The sequence below is a fragment of the Aspergillus costaricaensis genome, assembly GCF_003184835.1.
Source record: "Aspergillus costaricaensis CBS 115574 unplaced genomic scaffold BO79scaffold_20, whole genome shotgun sequence".
Taxonomy (NCBI): Eukaryota; Fungi; Ascomycota; class Eurotiomycetes; order Eurotiales; family Aspergillaceae; genus Aspergillus; species Aspergillus costaricensis.
In genome coordinates this window covers 551,593-565,887 of record NW_020291820.1, presented here as the reverse complement: position 1 = coordinate 565,887, position 14,295 = coordinate 551,593, and the positions used below count along the sequence as shown (strand labels likewise).

At 51.9% G+C, this 14,295-nt stretch overlaps 4 protein-coding genes across 4 annotated transcripts; 1 reads left to right on the top strand and 3 right to left on the bottom strand.

The window, feature by feature from the left end:
* Window positions 1-374: 374 nt before the first annotated feature.
* On the bottom strand, window positions 375-2,649 carry BO79DRAFT_229589 (uncharacterized protein; the record flags this gene model as incomplete). Its single annotated transcript, XM_025684049.1, has 11 exons — window positions 375-414; window positions 446-617; window positions 650-733; window positions 801-862; window positions 1,170-1,246; window positions 1,332-1,459; window positions 1,586-1,619; window positions 1,833-1,914; window positions 1,969-2,114; window positions 2,202-2,268; window positions 2,537-2,649. 11 exons carry the CDS (start codon window positions 2,647-2,649, stop codon window positions 375-377), a joined length of 1,005 nt encoding a protein of 334 aa, XP_025538515.1.
* A 94-nt stretch (window positions 2,650-2,743) lies between these two features.
* Window positions 2,744-4,153, top strand: BO79DRAFT_229588 (putative APSES transcription factor Xbp1; the record flags this gene model as incomplete). The annotated part of the gene is made up of 4 exons (XM_025684048.1): window positions 2,744-3,065; window positions 3,122-3,237; window positions 3,286-3,370; window positions 3,417-4,153. 4 exons carry the CDS (start codon window positions 2,744-2,746, stop codon window positions 4,151-4,153), a joined length of 1,260 nt encoding a protein of 419 aa, XP_025538514.1.
* Window positions 4,154-4,857: 704 nt separating this feature from the next.
* On the bottom strand, window positions 4,858-6,829 carry BO79DRAFT_175399 (MFS transporter; the record flags this gene model as incomplete). The annotated part of the gene is made up of 3 exons (XM_025679796.1): window positions 4,858-5,291; window positions 5,372-5,539; window positions 5,681-6,829. 3 exons carry the CDS (start codon window positions 6,827-6,829, stop codon window positions 4,974-4,976), a joined length of 1,635 nt encoding a protein of 544 aa, XP_025538513.1. The 3' UTR covers window positions 4,858-4,973.
* Window positions 6,830-7,224: 395 nt separating this feature from the next.
* On the bottom strand, window positions 7,225-12,884 carry BO79DRAFT_175398 (DNA topoisomerase 2). Its single transcript, XM_025679795.1, has 4 exons — window positions 12,590-12,884; window positions 12,189-12,527; window positions 9,165-12,134; window positions 7,225-9,105 (listed from the first exon to the last, which is right to left on the bottom strand). The coding sequence occupies exons 1-4, from the start codon at window positions 12,662-12,664 to the stop codon at window positions 7,348-7,350; spliced, it is 5,142 nt and encodes a 1,713-aa protein (XP_025538512.1). The 5' UTR covers window positions 12,665-12,884; the 3' UTR covers window positions 7,225-7,347.
* Window positions 12,885-14,295: the final 1,411 nt, after the last annotated feature.

The following is a 14,295-nucleotide window of genomic DNA, read 5'->3' as shown; positions in this document are numbered from 1 at the left end:
GTAGAGAAGATCAGAACCCAGTTGGAAGTACGAGGACAAAGTAGGCACATGAATAAATTAGCAGTGACGATGGATTGGGAAGGCGCCACGGGACCCGCCCGGAAGTATTGCAGTCAGTCCCGCTCGGGGAAGGAGCGATAAACTTAGTAATGGACTACGGGGTACTACTGCATGCTCTAGTATACCTTCTTAGTTTCTATCTACTGTCTCTTTCATCTTCATCCACCCAACTCCTTCCCTCTGTGCTCCCAGCCTGAGCCTGAGCCTATTTCTTTTTGTCTTCTGACTACTACCCATCTCAAAGGATCTGCTACGTTCTCACAGCCTAAACATACCCTCGCAGCCAATCACTGTCCTTCATAGTCACCCAAAGGCTAAACATCACGTTTCACAAACACATGCGATGACTCCCCTCTTCGCCCCCCCAAACAAGCCTAGAACACACCCTGTTCCTCCAATTTCTAATTCTGGGGAGGTCAGAAAGGCTAATTTGGCACGTGTGGCAGCCTGAGTAATTTCCCATTGTCTTGAATTGAGTTTTTCCTCTGCCTTTCTCAGACCAGCCCCCCTGTCGCGGTCTACCCATCCACTAACCGCCAGAGAACCTGTCATACTTCCTGAGTCGTCAACTCTAGCTGCCACTTAGTACCGCTCGGCCGGAATCCTTCTCCATTGTCTGCAAATGCCGATTCCAAGCCGCTGCGCTTCTCCCCGCTGAAGCTCGGCTGCGCCTCTGAGGGACTGATTGGACACGTTGGACACAACAGGGTTATTTGGAAGCACAGATGAGTAGAAGGAACCAGAGAGCTGGCAGGCCAAGCCACAGAATCGTGGGGCCCCGGCACAGAATCCCGCGTGGAAGCTCAACATTACTGGCACCAGCGGGATGGTCTGCTTTATCGGGGCTGACATCTCTCCCTACCTTTTCTAATGGACGTAGAAGCCAGATCTGGCTCGGGGAGTGATCTACAGATTGAGCATAGGTAACTCTGCTGTCATTGAGTACTGCCTCCATGCAGTAAGGCCTGAGTTGAAGCTGTGTTGGTGAGGTTCCCTATACCAGAGGTGTCGTCTGATAAAATGATGCAGAGTAGTGTGACCATGGGTTTTCATCCTTCGGCTTGGATGAGCTCGTGAAAAGAACGGGGCCATACTGTCGACAGTAGTACCTAGTACATGCCCGTCGGCATTCATCGGCTGGAGCGGATGTGAGACAATCGAGGCCAGTTCCTTTCCCATTCCAAAACTGAGATTCCTAGCTTGGCCTCCTCAGCCCGTCAGCCACAAAGTCACCACAATACAAACCATCGTCTTGCAAAGTCTTTCAGCACCCCTGAGATCCGATGGAAATTATTAGCTGGCGGAAAAGCAGCTTCTGGTGATACAAGAGCGAGCTGCGGCTTCCCGTTGGTCTGAGACCTCTCAAATATCCGCCTCGCCGAGCCAGTCTCATCTAGCCCTGCTCTTTCGTTATTGGTCATACGAGTAAAATGCCTAGTCCCCCGGTTGCTCGAGCAGCTCATCATATGTACTTCAGATCGGTTGCTAGATGCTCATGGACGGCATGAGTTCGCCGTCTGGCGACCGGCCTGCAGAGCCAAGATGTCATCATCAGCAGGCTCCAGACGATACAGTACGAGAACGTCATGTAGATCCCCATTTTAAGGTTTGTGGATCTTGGCCCCCCTTTTAGTCTTGTTACTGGGGTTATCGTGCCATCTGTTTGCAAATAAGGGCTATCAAGGCCTAAAAGGTTTACGACATTGGCACCAATACTGGTCAATTGCACAGGACATCCACATGGCCGTATGAGTCCCTAAAACCTAATTCACTGTCTGATCTGGTGGTATTGCATCGCGACCCTGGTCGTGGGTAACTCCAGATGGGTGGTGGAACGAAGGTGGCCTCGATGAGCTACAGACCTACGTGAGCTCCTGTCATACCAGGATAATCAATGTCAATGATGACAATGAGATCCCCAGAGCCTGCAACCCCCCAGAGGGGTGCAAGTAATCTACAGGGACAGTTGGAGCATTGATTCTCTCAGCCGACATCATAAAGCCTAGGTCTGGTCTCAGAACAGTGGCTGATACCGTCTCGTGATGCTTTGTCAACTATCGGTGAGGTTGTCTCATGAGGGAAACCTCCATCCAAGACATTCCTTCAAAGCCAACCGTCTATTCGAGAATCTATTTGGGGACTTGGTTCACCGCTGGCCTGAAGCCTCGAGGGCCGGCCAATGGTTTGTGCCATGCAAACAGAACAAGCCTATTTTCCACGGAATCAGCCATTGAGCTCATTCTCCGAAAACCATCAGGGGACGCATGCATTGGCGCTGGTGTAGAAGGAAGACACTGTAATTTTTCCCGCTCTTCCTTTCTTTTCTTTTTCTATTCCCCTGTGTGTTGTTTTTCCTGGCATGCCATTTCTCTTAGGTAGCCTTATGATGGGCGCAGAAAGATCTCCCGACCTTCGGGCTTGAACAACTACTGTGCTCTGAGTCGCCCCGTTACGGTTTGGTAACCTTCATCGAAACTTTCGCAGACCTTCTAGAACTTTGCTAAATGAGCATAGCGGATGGTAAGTCTCAGCCCAAGAGAAGCAGAGAGATCGGTGAGAATGTGCAGTTGCATATCTGACCTTTCTCATCGTTATTTAAGATTTCGATGCCCACCCCTCTCACTTCTACCGAGCCACACATTCTGTCTGTCTAATCGTTTGCCTAATTCGGCTCATCGCACTCATGACCTCTATAAATTCTCTTCTGAACCCCGATACCTCGTGCCCCAGTCTTAACCCGGGGAGCCTACAGCGTGGATTGTCTTTACAGACACCCCGCTCAGAAAGGACGAAGGTCCCCAAAGATCAGCCTTCATTTAGGAGGGGCAAAATCCAGGGCGAAGTTCGCTATCGTGTTCACGATGAGCGCGATGAAGAGCTCAAGAAGATCCACTTGAAACACAAGCTATACCCCATGGGCAACATAGCAGACTTTCCGGACCGCATTCCCTACACTAGCACAAAAAGGTCATTCAAGGAGCGGACAGGGCGAGAACGATTTGAAGGTGATTGCTCATTATCCTACTTCAAGCCATACGTTGACCGGAAGAGTTTCCCATAGTTTTCCACTACACGTTCGAACTGCCCGACAGCCCCAAAAAGTGGGTGATAACGTGGGATTATAATGTCGGGCTTGTTCTCACAACAGCTCTTTTCAAGTGCAATGGCCATCCAAAGGTGTGTCGTCCTACTCTGTGCGTAATAAAGCATATCTGATGGTTCCAGACCGCTCCCGCGAAGGTGTTGAAAATGAACCCGGGCCTCAGCGAGATCACTTACAGCATCACGGGTGGCGCACTCGTCGGACAAGGTAAGTTTGAGTTTCCTTTCAGACACCTCCGCTAACTAAAATCAAGGATACTGGATGCCATTTAGGGCTGCCAAAGCGCTAGCAACCACATTCTGCTGGAATATTCGTTTCCTCCTAACGCCCATGTTCGGCCTCGACTTTCCCGCGCAGTGTATACCCCCAAACGACGCCCGCTTTAACAATATGATCATCGATTCGGAAATAGTTCGTCAAGCCACGGAGGATGTAGCGTACTATCGCAGCCTGGAGCCGCAGGTCCCCAGACGTGGAGGTCATCAAAACCCCCAAGAACTCGACCGAGACTCAGAGTACAACACCCGAAAACCGTCGCCTTGCCAGCAGAAATGTCAGAGTGTCTCTCCGCAAGATACCTATTGCGGTTCGCCAACAAGCAGCTCCCAGAATACATATATGCTGGCCAATACCCCCTACACCTCCGACGAAAGTATCTCACCACACGCAGTTTTCGAACGTGGGATGCGAGAGGAATTCCGGTCAGAGACAAGCTCGCAGCTTACCTTTTATGGTTCCAGCTTATCGAGCAACCACCTCTCCGATGACGACCACAAGAGAGACAGTCAATTTGAACCGCAAGCGAGTTACTATAGCAGCAACTTATCCTCGGCTGATGTCATCTTGGCTACTGGAATGGTTGATGCCTGCTTCTGGCAGCCAACGTATACTTGTGAGCCTGAGGCTCCCTTGGAGGGTTCCAGGACAGCCATTGCCGCACATGCACTAATGGATTTGCGCAATAGCGGGTTCAGATATGAAATGTTGTAAGTTGACAACACGGTTCCATGCATTCGCTCAGTACCGCTTCTTATGAGGGTGTGATCTGTGGTTATATTTGAAAATGTGCGCATGTGCTGTTGATTGGATGGATGGATGGCGTTGTGGTTTCTTAGGACATGTAATGGCGTTGGTCATGTATTGCAATTTGATTAGAATAGACTTGATATGATTGTTTATAGTTTGAGCTTTATGTATTGTTGTAAGTGCAAATAGACCAGACGTATGATTGTGGTTGTTGGAACTATGCCAAAGAGTATTGATATTCAAAGCCAGTCACTAAGTTGAATGCTCTCCTTCCCCATCTTCACGTACCTTCCTTCCAATATCACGTGAAACTACCACCAGACTTCAATTAGAATACCCCAGAAGAAGTAAATAAAGCAGTCCCTACTGCAACTATTTAGTCTGTCTTCCCCTTTCCCGTTCCATTTTCAAACCCCTTAACAAAATCAGCCTCGCTAGGGGCTTTTGATTTAGTATCAATTCTGTTTGCGTCGATGAAGTTGGTATCTGACTCTGTACGCTACTTTTAACCGATCATGATGTGCGAATTGGAGTATATGCTTAGCTTGGTTTGGAAAGAGAGAGAGAAACAGTGTGTGTGTATGTGATATAATCATCATGAAATTAAATTAGCTAATAATCTACCATCTATCTAGTAGTATGAATCTATAATCTATCCATCCATGCTCCCACCCATATATATACATCTATATTTATATCCCATCTACTCGTTTTAAACCATCCTTCATTATTCTCATCTCCATCTCCATGCTCATCGTCATCTTTACCCTGTAACTCATCAAATTTAAACAGCATACCGACTCCACCCCCGAATCACCACACCATACCGATAGAACACATACGGAACGGGCGTCATCAAGGCACTAATCGCCCCCAGGATCGTCAACGTCCAATGCACCCCCATATTACTATAAAACGGGATGCCCACGACTGTCATCCCGCCTGCCGCGCAGTAGCGCGACACTGTCATGAAGCCCAGCGCAGAGGCGGCGTAGATGTCGTATGCGTCGATGACGTACATGTATGAGGAGATGAAGACGCAGATAGTGCCGAAGCCGAAGACGGTGGATGCGATGATGGGGGACCAGATTGAGATAGTGCTCTATTTTTTAGTTTATTAGTAAAGGGGGGGTTGGAGGGGTATAGATATAAGGAGAGGAGGGAGGGGATAGGGGGACGTACGTAGTCAGTCCATCCCATCCAGAATAAGCCGATGGGAATGGCGGGAGCGCCGAGCATGGCGAACCAGAGACGGTTCTCGGGACGAGCGACGTGTTTGTGCTGTTGCTGGGTGGGCTTTTGAGTGTCGTCGTCGTCGGTAGTAGTAGTAGGGTCGTCGAGGTTGGGTTTCTCATTGGTATCGGCGTTGGCGTTGGGATCGGCAGCGATTATTTCCGAACTGGCCGATCGGGGAGACGCCGCTGCAGATGCAGTAGCGGATGCAGCCGCGTCGGAGAATTCGCGCTTTGTCCAGACGTACACGACGGGGACGAAAAGGCCGGCCATCGAGATGCCGACGTACATGGCGACCCAGACGATGTTGGTTAGGCCCTGGGAGAGGCCGTGCACGTCGGTGAAGATGTAGGTGTATCCGTCGAAGAAGGTGAAGAGCACGATGTAGATGACGGTCATGTAGAGAGAGATCAGCAGGATGATGGGTTCGTGAATGGTCAGGGCGAATTGTCGCATGCAGGCGGTTCCGATGCGAGAGAATAGCGCCGTCTCCTGGAGATCCATCGATGAGCGGTAGCGGTTGTCTCCCGTTTGGTGGCGGAGATGGTGCGCCTTCCATTTCAGGAGTAGGGGGCCGTAGGTCTCGGGCTGCACCAGGAGGATCAGGGCCAGGATGAAACCTGCCAGGATGAGGATGATCCAATTGGTCCAGCGCCAGGAGAGCGTGCCCTCGCCCATGTAGGAAGCGATGACGGGGCCGAGGACGGGCCCGCCGAAGGAGAGGATGGCGTAAAGAGGGAAGAAGAGGGTTTTCTCCAGGGGGTTCCAAAGGTCGGCGATGGTACCGCCGGCGCAGGTCAGCGGTGGACAACCGAAGATGCCAGCCAGGAAGCGGAAAGCGAGCTGTGCGCCGATATTGGGGGCTAGTCCTGAGGCCATGACGAAGATCATGAAGAGCGTGAGGGAGCCGGTGTAGACGGCGTTGCGGCCTAGGATTTCAGACAGGGGCCCGGAGACGAGCGAGCCTGCTGCGAAGCCGAGCAGATACATACCCGTTGCGAGCGATGCGACGACGTCGCTGACGTGAAAGGCTGCTGCGTTCTGGGGAAGCACGCCGGATTCGATAGATGAGGCCGCACCGACGGCGAAACCCAGGGCGGACACCATCAGGGTTGCGCCGATGCGGGTGGCGCGGCTGTAGTTGCGCGGATTGATGGGATCATGGTCACCGTCCCAGTCGACGAGAAAGACGGATGAGGAGGTGCCATCGTTCTCAACTACGTCCTTCAGCTGCACACCTGGCAGCAACGGACTCGAACGGCGGCGTGAACCTGTGTTAGGAGCGTCTCCGGGGATCCCCTCCGGCAGGTCATCTTTGGCGACACCTGGTCGGGCAAACTCCGGGAAATCTTCAAGTTGTTTGCGCACGGCATGGCCAATGCGGCGGTACTGAAGATAGGCCTGCATGGAGGGGAGATGTCTGTCAGTGGGAGATGCACAGGAAGAGAAGAAGGAAAGGAAAAGGGACAGACGAGAGAACCACCTTGGAGACGAAGAGTACTACGCAAATCCTGGAACTAAAGCATTGCTGAATAATGGCCAGGCCAGTCTCGGTCGATAATTAAGGTCCGGAAAGACGCAATCCCCTTCAACGGCGGGTCTTTCTTTCTCGAAAGGCAAAGAAAAAAGAGACTTCAAAGTCAAGCCTTGGATTTGGTGGATCCCCAAAGTGGAGCCTGAGTGGAGCCTGGGGCCACACTTTCCTCGGACTTCTCGCCGACTTCTCTTTTTTTCGTTCTACAAACAACCCATCCGAGATAAGACTTCGGAGTTAACAAATGGAAATTCGACTGCATTATCATATCTGGTAAAACAGTAGCAAACAAATAGTAGTAGTAGTAGTAGTAGTAGTAGGTACAAAACGACTCAATAGAAATTAGTTTACGTCCAAGTGTATGTACTCTTCTCGCCACATCTTTCTTCTTCTACTCGCTGTCCTCTGCGAAATCATCCCCCGAATCTCCTCCGGCTCCAAAGTCATCACTGTCATCATCAATCACGTACGTCTTCTTCTTGGCAGTTGCCGTGCGCCGCGATGGCCGGGTAGTAGGCGCCGCGGGCGAATCCAAGATATCATTAGCCATTGCATCAATGTCGTCGTCCGACAAGTCATCCGCCAGCTGCTTCTTCTTGGTGGTCGTCTTGGCTTGCTTGGAAGCGTAAGCCTTGGCTGCGGGCGACAGCGCCGTCTGCTTAGCAGATGCGGCCGTAGTGGTGGTGGCATCCTTCTTGGGTCGGCCTCGTGGCTTCGCGGCCGGTTTGGCTGCTGCCGCTGCCTTGCCTCGGGCCGCCGGCTTGGCCTTGGTAGCGGCCGGCTTCACTGGCTCCTCCTCCTCCTCCTCCTCCTCGTCGCTGTCAACTAACGTCTTGGTCTCCTTGGACTTGACCTGCAGCGACCGGCGCGGAGAGCTCTGTGGCACTAGCTTGCTGTAGTCAGTCTCGTCGGCGTCAAAATCGGGAGACTGCTTTGAGGCCTTGGAGCTGCTGGCCAATCCCGAGGTGCTGCCGGCCCCAGAGCGCTCCGAGAACAGCTGACGGGAATCCGATGTCGATCCGCCGGTAGTACCGCCGATCCCCTTGACCATCTTGCTCACGTCGCCCAGGAGGTCGTCCCCGTTGTCGCTGTCCGAGTCATCCAAGGTGTACTTGGCCGGTTTGCGCGCTCGGCTGGGCGCTGGATCAGCCTTGGTAGTCTCGGCAGCTTGCGCTTTGGTGATTTCCATGAACTCATCGTCGTCCAGCTCGATCTCGTCCTCTGCTGGCTTGGCCTTGGCTTTGGCCGCCGGTCGGCCCCGTTTGGTTGGTGCCTTTTTCACCTCAGAGGTGTCGGTATCTTCAGCCTTGACTTTCGAGGCAGCCTTAGGTGCAGCCCGACTCTTCTTCGGCAGGACTTCTATATCGGAGTCGCCTGTCTCTTTCTCCTCTTCCTTCGCTGGCGCTGCCGGCTTGCTGGCCCCGCGGTTCTTCTTCGGCATCACCTCCATCTCAAAATCATCGTCATCATCATCATCATCATCATCCGCTGCAGGCTTGGGCTTAGGAGAAGTCTTGTTCAAGAAACTGTGGAGCGTGCCCTTAGGCTCCGCCTTCTTGGGACCGCGCTTGCTCTTCGGCGCGGCAAAGTCTTCATCATCCGAGTCGTCATCCTTTGCAGCCTTACGCTTGCGGGCACCGCCACGGCCCACAGCTGTCATCAGCTTGGAGGTCCGTCGGCCCATGTTTGCCACCTTACGCATGCGACGAGCTTCATCGTCGAGCTGGAAGCGCCATTCGTTGATGAAGTCTTCCAGATCCCGCTTCCAGATATCTTCCTTGGAAAGCTTGATCAAGGTGTCGATTTCCATCTCCTTATCACCAATCTGGCGACGCAGGCGCTCCACACGCTCCTGGGTCAACGACCAAATCGCCATACCTAGCAGGTAGTCATACGCGTTGGAGAGGTTGTTGGTATCATCGACATCTTCGGAGTCTTCCTCATCTTCAGCAGCTGGCTCAGCTTCCCCTGCCTTGGCAGCATCCGCCACCTTGGGGAATGGCTTGAAGCCCTTCTCCTTCAGCTCCACGACGAGCACGTTCTTCTTCTTCTTCGAAACGACCAGCTCGCCATCGATGATCATCTGCACAAAGCGCGCCTGGTTGCTGAGCTTCTCCAGCTCCTTTTGCATTTCGTTGAGTTGATATTGCTAAACTTCGGTGTTAGTAGACTTTACAGTAGCATCGAGAGTAGTATGGGAATGCCTACCTTGCGGCGCTCGTAGAACTTCAGACGGACTGCGAAGAACTCCTTCAGGATGTCGTCCACGGTCGCATACTTGGTGATCCGACCCTCGGGGTCAAAAGCGACCAAGTTCGTGGTGGCGATGGTCTTGGTCAGCTTGAACTTGTCCTCCAAGCCTTCTTCGACGGCAGACTTCAGATGCTTCTCATCCATCTGGATCACAAAGTGAACCTTGGTGTGCGTGTTGTAATCCTTGTAGTCCTTGATGAACGACGGTGTCTTTTCCGCCTTGATGATATCTTCAAGCTTATCCTTGAAATCCTGAGTCCAAGTTCGGATGGGCAATTCGGTGATCTCCACTTCCTTCTCTCCAGTCTCCTTGATGATACCGCTGAACTTGTAGCGATCACCGCCAATAGAAGTGACTTCACCGGTGAATCCACGGAACCAGGGCTGCATAGGCTTGATCTCTTCGCCATCCATCAGCCGCTTCAGATTGTCGACAACGTCCTCCGGGTTGTAGTTGGGAATAGAGGAACTCCAACCGGTACCAATACCGTCCGCACCGTTGATCAAAATCATGGGAACCACCGGCATGTAAATCTCAGGCTCGATAGTCTTGCCATCGTCAATGTTGTAGGTCAGCAGAGGCTCATCCGACGCATGGAAGACGCGGCGCGCGAACGGGGACAGCCGCGTGTAAATATAACGTGCACTAGCGCAGTCGGAACCACCCTGAAGACGACTACCAAAGTTACCGCTAGGTTCCAGGCAGTTGATGTTGTTAGATCCAACAAAGGTCTGTGCCAGGCCAACAATGGTTTGCTGCAAGGAAACATCACCGTGCTGGTACGCGGTCATACCCGAGACGTGACCAGCCAACTCGACGACCTTCATATCCTTTTTCAAATTGCGACGGAAACAGGTGTACAGAACCTTACGCTGACCAGGTTTCAGACCGTCAACAACAGAGGGAATCGAACGAACATTGTCCGCCATACTGAACAGGATAAGCTCCTTGTTAATAAAGTCGGTGTAGGAAATCTTCTCAACGGAATGATCCAAGAAGGTTCCGGGCTTGAACTGCCGCAGCCACTCCTTACGCTCATCAGCCTTCTTCTTCGAGAAAGCCAGCTCGATCAACTCCGCCTCGTTATCCTGCATGGTGTGGAACTCCTTCAAGTGACGGTCCAAGTCGCGGAAGTAGACCTGGGCATCTTCAGTAGTACTGGTACCCAAACCCTTGTAGTACTTGTGATCCCAGCCACGCTCATGTTTGTGCTCCTCCGCCCATGCCTCGTACTCGGGCATAGTGAAGAAAGAACGCTGCTTGGTAGGATTCTTGGGATCACCCTTCCACACCTTGACAATGGGAGTGATGAATTCAATCAAGAACTCGGGAATCTTCAGCAAACTAGGAAACTGGGCCTGCAGGAAGTTGATGAGCAGGCCCTTGATGTGACTACCGTCATGATCCTGATCAGTCATGATCATCAAATGACCGTACCGAAGGCCGCGGGTGTCAGTATACTCCTTCTTATGCTGCAGACCCAAGAAGTTCTTGATATTCTGGATTTCCTGGTTCTTCGAGATCTGGTCGAAAGAAGCATCACGGACGTTGAGCAATTTTCCTCGAAGCGGGAAAACACCAAAAAGATCCGGACCAACAACCGCTCGACCAGCCATGGCCAGACCCTTGGCCGAGTCACCTTCTGTCAGGATCAGGGTGCAGTGATGGCCGTCCTTGGTGCCAGCCTTGTTGGCATCCGTCAACTTGGGGTTGTTCATGCGGGAGCGCCGGCCACCGTCCGTCTTTTTAAGCATCTGATCGGCCTTCTGCTGGGCGAAATGCAAGATGTTTTCCATGACCGCTGTCTTGAGAATCTTCTTGTAGAAGTCTTCATCAAGCACACATTTACTACCAAACTGAGAAGCCTTGGTCGTCAATTGTTCCTTGGTCTGGGAGGTGAATGCCGGGTTGACAATCAGTGCATTGACGAAGATGAAAATGTGGTTTCGGATCTGGGCTGTTTTCAAAGTGGCTCCGTTTTTGTTCTTCTTTTTCACTTGCTCGGCCAATCTGTTACAGATCTGGTCGGCAATGTAGTTGACGTGGGTACCTCCAGAGGTGGTTGCAATGGAGTTCACGAAGGATACCTGCTGGAAAGCGCCATCGGAAACGGCGAAACCGACTTCCCAGCGAGGGTCTGGGCTGCAGGTGATGATCTCGTCCTTCGGGGCGGGACCAGTATCTCCACGTTCCTTACGGATAGCCTTGGTGTACATCTCCATGTACTTCTTGAAACCACGGATAGGGATGCGAGTGCCGTTCAACTTGACATTCACCTTTGCGGTTCCTGCCAGGTCATACACACGACGCTTGACGAGAGCCTCGAAGTCGTCATCCATGCCGTCCATGCTAAACTTGGCGTAGTCTGGCTTGAACGTGACCTTGGTGTAGTCTTCTCCCTTGGCCTCAGTGATCTTTGCCTTGCCAATCTTGGTCATGTTGTCCGTCCATGTCTGCCTGTACTTCTTCTTCTGAGACGAGTCCTGAGTTTCGATGGAAAACTCAGTGGAGAAAACGTTACAGAGCTTGGCACCGAAACCGTTACGACCACCGGTCACCTTCTGCTGCGTGTCGTCGTAGTTGGAGGAGGTGAGGAGATGACCAAAGATCAGTTCGGGGACGTAAATCTTTTCCTTCGCATGCATTTCGATGGGAATACCGCGGCCATTGTTCCAGACACTGATCACGCCCGACTCACGGTCGACCGTCACGCGGATCTCGCTCATATTCTCGTCATTCTGCTTATTATCGGCTGCGTTGACGACGATCTCATCGAAGATCTTGTAGAGACCGGGCACATAGGAGACCTCGCGGTACTCCATTCCCTCCGACTCTGAACTGTATACCCACATTTGCTGCGTCGTGCGTTCGACGGAACCAATATATGTATCCGGACGTTTAATGATGTGTTCGAGTTGTGTAAGCTATAAAAGCCATTGTTAGCCCAAGTTTGGCCCAGCGACGCCGGAAATACTTGCCTTCTGGTACTTCTCTGATGCATTGGTGGACTTTCCGGGCTCTACGGAATCATCTTTTCCAAATGATTCATTTTCGACATCGGCGAGAGGCTTAGCGCCACCCTTCTTGGAGGGGCCAGCCGTCTTCTTCGCCTTCTTGGGAGGGGTGTGCGACAGAACAGAGTCGTCGGACATGTGATCGTCATCGTCGTCCATGTTGTCGTCGTCATCGCTATCCGGCTTGGCACGTTTTTTCGAAGCTGCCTTGGATGTGGTCTTCGTAGTGAGAGTGGTCTGGGTGAGCTTCTTAGGCGCAGCCTTAGAAGCTGCCTTCTTGGGGGCTGCCTTGGCCTTGGGCTTCTGTAGTTATGATGAGCTCGCTGCTTCCAAACAAGGAGGCTGAAATGAGAAGTGATACGTACCGGAGCGGGCTCGGGAACGAAGTCGGAGCTTCCTTCGTCGTCGAAGACGGAGTCGTCCATGATCGAATCGTCCATTATGAGGGGGAAACGCTTCGCACGCGCAGGTCAAGGGAGGCGAATAAGAAAAGGAGGCTAAGGAGTGACGGGAAGGGCGAAAATTTCAGCGAGAGAAAGATATATATGAAAGAACAACCTGCAACCAGCGAGGCCGTAGAAGAAATAGGGGACGAGTCAGTTACGAGAGCAGCCAATTCCCCAGATAGGCTACTTTTTGTCGACCGTGTGTTGTTTGTTGTCGAAGTCTTTGTTGACGCGCTCAATGCGACGCTGCGCTGCGGCAGAGAAACAGTTCTGGCCGCTGACCGCCCTCGGATCAACGTCGGGCCGCTGCTGAAGTGGCGCCCAAGTGGCTCAAAGAGGAAATCTCCAAACACTCGGGCCCAAAGCGGAAGGCACGACCAAAACATGCAAGGCCGGCGCGGGGGAGGGGGATTCATCAACAACATAAAGAAGTCACTAACACCGGGCAAAGTTATTCTTAGCACAAAGACCTACATGATATGCAGTGAACAAGGGATGCCATGCGATTGCTGTTCAGCCCCTTCCTCTTGTGAAGAAAATTGATTCACTCACTCTGACAGCTGCCACGCATGTTGTGGCGGTCGCCTCGGACACTGAAAGGTAATGAATAGGGGACCCTCAGTAAACCGACGGACGGACACCCAAATGACTTTTGTGTTGGGAGAATATCCTTCTTTTGATTCAATCACCTCTATGGGTATAATAGAAAGTCTTCCAGTAACACATTAGTACTTACTCACTACTATCACTAGTCGTACTTTACAGGGTTGATGGGATAGTAGACAAGTATTGGGCCTGCTGGTACCACAAAGATGAGAAATATATATTCATTCTGCACGATTTAATAATGCTCTTTTTACAAATCCTTTGGGGAACTTGGTAGCACTACCCTGTAGTGACTATGAATAAGCCTCCCAGATCTGTCAAGATCCTAGAGCTTCAATAATACCCTGCAAATCAATAGAGAGTAACTACAATGTCAGCTGTTCAACTGACTCAATCAGGTTCCCTTCACTTTCCTCCCCTTCTTGCGGCCTTCTAGAAGCCTGGCGGAAGGCTAAGTGTTGACCCGGAACGGTAAGTTTCATAGTGGGTCTAAGATCAGCCAATTAACGCAGCCAAGACATACCATCTAACCAATTAACAGAAGCCAAACAAGACTTGAACCAGATGAAACTGGTCATGTAATGTTTTCAAACAGGAGTCAGGGGGCCCCCATCTCACCACAACAGCATCCTTCTCTCACCACTGGCCAGATGCTGTCGAAGGGGCGGTTACTCCGACACTGACTCCTCGAGATCTTTTCATAGATAAGTCAGCTACGACGATTTAGCCTTGCGATTTGCGGTCCAAAGGTCCAACGTCTCATCTAGCCCCTCCGTGACCCCTCCTCGAGCCCGTCTCTAGTGGATCAAAGTGCACCGGCCGATAAAAAATACTGCACCAGATGGGGTCGTGGATCGACCGGCCCTGAGCGAAACGACGGTAGGGCCATGGGATATTGCGCTGGCATCACTAGTGTAGACATTCGACCCTTCGAGAAATCACCCGCGGGAGAGAAGAAGGGCAGCCCGGGTCGATCAGGGAATTCCACGGTTCGCCGTCCGTGGAGAATGGCTCCAGTT

What these genes read in the sequence shown, in the direction of transcription:
- BO79DRAFT_175398 (XM_025679795.1), bottom strand. Translation starts at nt 12,664, where the DNA reads ATGGACGATTCGATCATGGACGACTCCGTCTTCGACGACGAAGGAAGC. An exon ending in TCGTTCCCGAGCCCGCTCCG is followed by an intron (nt 12,528 to 12,589) that starts GTACGTATCACT and finishes TCATAACTACAG; the next exon opens with AAGCCCAAGGCCAAGGCAGC. An exon ending in CATCAGAGAAGTACCAGAAG is followed by an intron (nt 12,135 to 12,188) that starts GCAAGTATTTCC and finishes TGGCTTTTATAG; the next exon opens with CTTACACAACTCGAACACAT.